Below are 6,235 nucleotides of genomic sequence, written 5' to 3'. Positions count from 1 at the left end.
TCTAATTTGACTTAGAATTATTAAGTCATTAGCTTATTAAGTTGTAATTTAAATCAAATTATGATGTGTATGCCTCCCTTCTCCTTTTTTTTTTATTTTGAATGAGCTATGTCGAATTATTTGGATGGTGTTAAGGGGAAATGTCATTGACGTCTTGTTCACCTCGACATGATTCAGACTTATGTGTGTAAGAATATACAATAGGCTTCAGAAGTAGAAATATCATTTTTCGAAAATGAAAGTATTATACTCTCAAAGTGTCACCTATATAACGACCTAGGTCGAGAGATATTTCTCGATTCAATCCCTTCGACGCTCAAATTTGAATATTTTTCGTTTCAATATGTTTTTATACAAGTTTGAGATGTGATAAATAAAGAGAATGAAATTTAGGTTTGAGAGTTCCAGATTATCTTTATCATAAAGAGAGAATAAAATTTAAAATTATGTTCTTTATCATAAAGAGAGAAGAAAGCTTAATTTTTTTATCATAATAAATGAAAAAAAATTATATTTCTCAATCCTATATAATATAAGATGGCTAGAATAACAAATGGTGATCGAGTGTGGTAAATTTTTTATCAGATTGTTTGAAGGAGCTGTTTCAATAACTATACTGCCATTTTTATCACCATCGTTGCATCTAAAAGCTTTAAGTCATTCCAAATCAGTAAGAAGCAATCTCCAATTATACGATGGGTGGTTCGCATGCAACTCGATGGCTGACTCCTACTACAGTCGTCATGCAATCCATCATTCAAAAAGAAAGCGAGTGTCGCGGTCCAAGTGACGACAGGCAGACGTGGCACATACCACGTCACCCACCAAAGGAACACCGCATGCGTTTCCGAGTCGAGCCTCAATTCGTGGTGCGATATTTGCCTCCCGAGAACAGCACTTCATCCGTGAAGTTGTACGAAGGAAGAGGCGTACGGCGCACGAATCATCCGCCGTAGGTCACGACGGGGCCCCCATCACCCGATCCCCGCGCGTGGATCTCCCCCGTCCGTGCCCAAGTCTCGTTCCCCGCGCGAGCGCACCGACGAGGCCAACATCGGATCCCCTCCTCACGGGAACCCACACGAACGGGAGCTATGCTCCGATGCCGCCACGTATACCGCCGACAGCTCTCGCGGCGCGACCGGGTTCAAATGTTTTCGAATCGCCCCCCTTTTTTACCTTTTATGGCCGTGTATTTTTGGCGTTCAAACTGATATTAATTTCTTTGGGAGGTCAAAAGGAGGTCGTATTTCCTAAATGTTGAGACGAAAAAGCCCTCGAACGAATCTAAAATATCCTACTTGCCACCTCTCGGAAATCTACTTTACTACTTACCTATTTACCTTAGTCGGTAGATTAGACGTAAGTTTGGCCTTTTCCTCCTTCGCTCGGGTATTAAAGACCACCACGAGGGGAATTAGGGGAGAAGCGGCGTCTCTGCGCTCTGCTCTCTCTGTCTTCCCCTCTCCATTATTATACTGTCATCGTCTCCCAGGTTCTTCATCGTCTTGAGATCTCCGTCTCCGAAGCTTCGCCTCTCCTTCGACTTCCAACTTCCGCCTCCTCCTCTCCCCTTAAATACGCTTCGCACACTCCTTCCATTCCACTTCCCTAATCTTTGCTTCTTTCCGCCGAAGAAGAAAGAAACAAGAGGAGAAAAGGGTGGTTTTCTGGGTGATAAGAGTCGCTGAGTGATGATGGCTCGGAAGCCGCTGATGTTAAAGGATTACCTTGAGTTGGACTGCGATTCCGAGTCAGTTGGTAAGGGCTTCTGGCAGGCACCAATGCGGGCCAGCGATGCCGACGACGACGCCGACGCCGATGCCGCGACCGTGCGGCGCCTCCTTGATGCGGAGCTCCGAGGCGGTAGTGGAGGACGAAGGCTGCCGCGGACGCGATCCATGAGCGCCATGACGCGGATCTCGGCCGTGATCAACGCCATCAAGCTGCTGCCCTTTGCCGTCGCCTCCTCCTCCAACTCGGCCTCGTGCGGCGAGCACCGGTCCGGACAGGAAGGCATCCTGTCGAGGAGCTTCTCGAGGCGGCTGAGGGGGAGCTTCTGGAGGAAGACGGGGAAGATGGCGGCGGCTGAGGAGGTGGAGAACAGGGTGAGGGTTAAGGACATCGTCCGGCTGAGATCGTTCGAGGAGGAGGCGAATGGCGATGAGCAGAGGTCGTTCATCTTCCCGTCGCCGACCATCAGCAGCCGCAGCAGCTGGTCGGAGTCAGACTCCTACGGGTCCGATTTCCTCCCCTCCACTGCCAGCACCGACGCCACGGACGACATTCCCCCTGCCGGCGCCGACACCACCGAAGACGGAAACAAGGGCTCGCAGCGAGCAAGCCCGAGACGCAGCCCCAGGGCGTGTCGGAAAAGCACCGGCGAGGGATTCGCCGCTGGCCACCGTCTTGCGCCGAAGGTGAGGGTTCATTTAATGCGCGTCAATAATTCGTTACACCCTCTCTCTCTCTCTCACCTCTGTCGGTTATTATTTGCCCCAAAATAAAAAGAAACCGATTGGTGCGGAAATGCATGAAATATGCGGTTGAGATGGTTCATTAGGACTGGGCCCAGATGTCCTTCCATCTCCATCACCGTTCATCTCCTTTCATCGGGCGTCCCGCTCCTGCCATGCCTTTCTTCTACCTTTCTCTTCTTCGCTGCTGTTTCCCAACCCCTACCTTTCAGGTGGAGATCGGGAAACACACACAAATCAAATAGCACGTGGAATATAGATTAATCTGAGGATGGATTACATGTGCAAAACAGGTAACCGAGAGCGAGGGCACGGGATCACCGCAATGCCACTTGGAGGAGGAGGAACTGCAGCAGCTAAGTCCAGTGTCAGTAATGGACTTCCCCTCGGAAGAAGAGGACGACCCCGCCTCGCGTTCCTTCCGCCACAGCCTCGCCAAGCTCGAAAGTACGCCACTTGTTTATTTCTTTTGGCTTCTGTTCGTGTGAAGAATCTTGAGACGCAGTAGCTGTCTTTTTGTTTGTTTGCGCTCAGAGCCCACGAAGTAAATTGTCCGTATGACATTGTTGAGCTTCGAGACACAGCTCTTCTGCTCTCGTCTCCACATTCTTGCTGCTGAGTAGAGGACAACATGGGTCCTCGTCTTCCGCCGGAATCTCCTCCCCTTGTCTCGTGGCTTGTCGGGTGCGGGCTTTAACCACGCCCTCAGCCAACTGTACCCATTAATGATAACCCTCCTCTCGTTCGTGTGTATTCTTTATAATCTTGTTGTTTTATGGTCCCTCGTTGAGTTGGCTTTGCCTGCTTCGCGTGTCCTCTTGCCACAATGGGACACCCATAGAATACGATACGACATATATCATATGTAATTTCTTATCGGATTTGTCTCTTTCTATATTAACTTAACGTGGATATGGATTATCTGTAGCTGCAGGGACGAAGGTGCAGCAGCTGAAGAAGATCAGACGGCTCGAGAGGAATCAAGATCTGGGCCCCGTCGATCTCGACCGTCGCTTCTCCTCCTCTGATGAGCTTCCCGAACGCACCAGTCACGAGGTGGAGGGAGGTGCCTCACGTGAGGGGAAGGCGTGGGGCCTACTGGGACACCTAAAGGCCAGCTGCCACGCGGACCTACAGGAGAGGAGCACCGACAGGCTCCTGGTTGACTTCTTCATCCAACGGTTGTCCTCCTTCGACGACGACGGCGACGATCTCGACCGCCCGTTGCGCCGGAGGCAAAGGTGCTGGACCTCCGCCGTCCGCCGTGAGCCGGCGGAAGAAGATGCAGTGTTGAACACCGCGAGGGGTTGGATCGAGGGGGCGAGAAGCGGGGATCTGGACGACTACCACGGGGAGGCGACGCTGAGGGAGATGGAGCGGCACGGGCGGTGGAGATCGTTCGAGGGGGAGGAGCGACAGCTGGGGGTGGATTTGGAGCGGCTCGTGCTCGGGTCGTTGATGGAGGAGGTCGTGGAGGAATTCGTGTCATGTTGAAGACCACCACGAATCTCGTCGTCGTCGGTGATGAGGCCATTCAATTTTGTGGAAGAGCAGAACGATATGTTTGTGCATTTATTGATGAAGGCCAAGGCTGACTCCCATACGTCATCCCTCCATTGTTAGAAGACCTTCGTAATGGCAATTATTTAATGGCTAATGATTATTTGCCAATCCTACACTTTCCTGTTAATTTGAATGTATATATAAAATATTATATAATGTAAACCATATTGAAATATCATGATATGCACAATAAACTACATATTATTAGTGCGCAGACATTAGTGTACATCTCCGTCGTAGACCCAAAAGCATAATGTTAGTAATGTTAATAGATTAACACACCTCCATCCATAATTATTATGTGATTAATTAATGTCGTGAATGACCAATGGTATTCCATGGTCTATTTATTCTTGAATAGCTGAAGCTCTTAAAATTAGGGTCTCAAAGAGTTGACTGCAGTGCCAAACAAGGTGAGAACAAACCACTTCACGTTCCTCGAAGGGTTTGCAGAGCTTTCGATGATGGGTGGGGACGTCTAAGAAACATTGCCCGAGTTCCTCTTTTGTTGGAACGTGAGAAAGGTAGAAGCGAGCAAGCTTTGTATGGAAGGGAGAATCTTATGGTATACCACATGTTGTGCTGAGTAGGGTTGTCTCGGTAAGCTGTTTCTATCAATCCCCTGAGCAACTGTAAAGGAAAGGGAAAGAGCTTTGTCTCAAGTCACAGTCATACTTGCTGGGCTTCCTGCATGGTTTTTTATCTTTCAGATGGATCAAACTGGCCAAGGATTGGCTTACAGTTGCTTTGAGTCATCTCTCTCTCTCTCTCTCTCTATTTTATTTTAGTTGAATGCAAATTCTATGTAAGGAATCGACAATTGAGATGAATGAGTTTGGATGGATGCTTTATTCATTTCCAGTACATAGAAAGGAGATCAAAATTATTACATAATAGCAAACATTACATATATTATTATTGCTATGTAGAAGTTCACGTACACACAATATACCCCACAAATAGCGAATAAGAGGTCCAATGCAACTCGTTCGTATGGCGGCTAAGGATAACTCCACAAGCTCTCGCTTTCCGAGGCCTCCGGCGAGTCTTCGGACCCATGCGGGCTCAGCCTTGGTGGGCTCATCAGCATCCCCTCAGCCATGTTCACCAGCAACTGCGGCATGTCAAATATCTCCTCCTCATCTATATATTTCCCTTCCGCGCCGCCCGTAGCTAACTCGCCGAGTCCACCCGGCTGCTGCGGAGCAGCGACCTTGTCGTCGGCGGCGCCTGACTTTGGCACCATCAAAGCGGCGGCCTCCGCGGCCGTAGCGCGGATATGGGTGGGGGAGGCCGAGGCGGGCACCGGGCGGGTGGCGATCTCGTCGGGGAAGTTGAGCACGGCGTCCGCGCCACGGAGCGCGTGCGCCGCGACGTCGTAGGCCACGGCCGCCATCTCCGCTGTCGGGTAGGTGCCGAGCCAGATGCGGCTGGCCTTGCGCGGCTCCCGGATCTCCGACACCCACTTGCGGCTCCGGAAGCGGATGCCGCGGTAGGTGGGGTGCCTCCGGGAAACGCCCCGCTCCGCCCTCGCGCGCTGCTCGCTCGGCTGCGCCTCAGTCTGCGGCACATTCGCTCCCTGGTCAGAAGGTGGAGCGAGCTGCTCGGGCGGCTGCAGCGGAGGTGGCCGGCCGCCCTCGCCCACGAGCGAACACTGCACGGGGGGATGACACCGCGTGTCCGTAGGTTGCTCAGCCATACATCTACACGAAGCAAGCGCAAATGCAATGGGAACAGCGAAGGCGAAATGGGAGACGGGAACGATGAGGCGTATTTAAGGTGTCCGGGGAAGGGTGGTAAGAGCGAAGGTGAAGTGAAAGCGTGGGGTTTTCGCGGCGAGGGAGCGTGAGAGGTGTAAGGAGAGTAAGATTTGGTTGGCACGCGCTCTCTCTGTGTGAGTGCAGCAACCAATTAGCTGTTATCCTCGGAGCCAATCTTTGTAGTGAGATCACAATAGCCACAACGTCAACCGAGTGATCTCTCAAAGGATTGATGTGATGATGGGGTCAAAGTCAAACAGTGTTCCCCTATTTGGAAGTGGGTGAATCTTTTAATGTCTGCTTTGGGGAAAGATTGGGAGCATAAATCTTTGAGCCAAAAGCGTAGTGATTGCTGAAGCTTTTAGGATATTATATTTGGGGTAGTAACGACACGTGGAGATGTGTTTGCGAAACGATCATGGTAAATTCTTTGCT

At 50.6% G+C, this 6,235-nt stretch overlaps 2 protein-coding genes across 3 annotated transcripts; one reads left to right on the top strand and one right to left on the bottom strand.

Moving 5' to 3' along the window:
- Positions 1-1,433: 1,433 nt before the first annotated feature.
- LOC103982779 (uncharacterized) lies at positions 1,434-4,233 on the top strand. Of its 2 annotated transcripts, none has more exons than XM_009399803.3 (3): positions 1,434-2,420; positions 2,771-2,924; positions 3,412-4,233. In XM_009399803.3, exons 1-3 carry the CDS (start codon positions 1,695-1,697, stop codon positions 3,969-3,971), a joined length of 1,440 nt encoding a protein of 479 aa, XP_009398078.2. In that variant the 5' UTR covers positions 1,434-1,694; the 3' UTR covers positions 3,972-4,233. The 2 variants fall into 2 exon arrangements, with proteins under 2 accessions (XP_009398078.2, XP_009398077.2); XM_009399802.3 differs by having other exon boundaries at positions 3,406-4,232.
- A 627-nt stretch (positions 4,234-4,860) lies between these two features.
- Positions 4,861-5,917, bottom strand: LOC103982780 (ethylene-responsive transcription factor ERF027). Its single transcript, XM_009399804.3, has one exon. It carries the CDS (start codon positions 5,737-5,739, stop codon positions 5,041-5,043), a length of 699 nt encoding a protein of 232 aa, XP_009398079.2. The 5' UTR covers positions 5,740-5,917; the 3' UTR covers positions 4,861-5,040.
- Positions 5,918-6,235: the final 318 nt, after the last annotated feature.

The sequence above is a fragment of the Musa acuminata genome, chromosome BXJ3-4 (genome assembly GCF_036884655.1).
Source record: "Musa acuminata AAA Group cultivar baxijiao chromosome BXJ3-4, Cavendish_Baxijiao_AAA, whole genome shotgun sequence".
Lineage (NCBI taxonomy): Eukaryota > Viridiplantae > Streptophyta > Magnoliopsida > Zingiberales > Musaceae > Musa > Musa acuminata.
Note: the sequence above shows the minus strand (reverse complement) of the source record. Positions and strands in the feature narration are given on the sequence as shown.

Excerpts from the sequence above, each read along its gene's own strand:
- LOC103982779 (XM_009399802.3), top strand. The coding sequence starts at position 1,695 with ATGATGGCTCGGAAGCCGCTGATGTTAAAGGATTACCTTGAGTTGGAC. Across the intron at positions 2,421-2,770 it reads GCCACCGTCTTGCGCCGAAG|GTAACCGAGAGCGAGGGCAC; the intron begins GTGAGGGTTCAT and ends TGTGCAAAACAG. Across the intron at positions 2,925-3,405 it reads CAGCCTCGCCAAGCTCGAAA|CTGCAGGGACGAAGGTGCAG; the intron begins GTACGCCACTTG and ends GATTATCTGTAG.
- LOC103982780 (XM_009399804.3), bottom strand. The coding sequence starts at position 5,739 with ATGGCTGAGCAACCTACGGACACGCGGTGTCATCCCCCCGTGCAGTGT.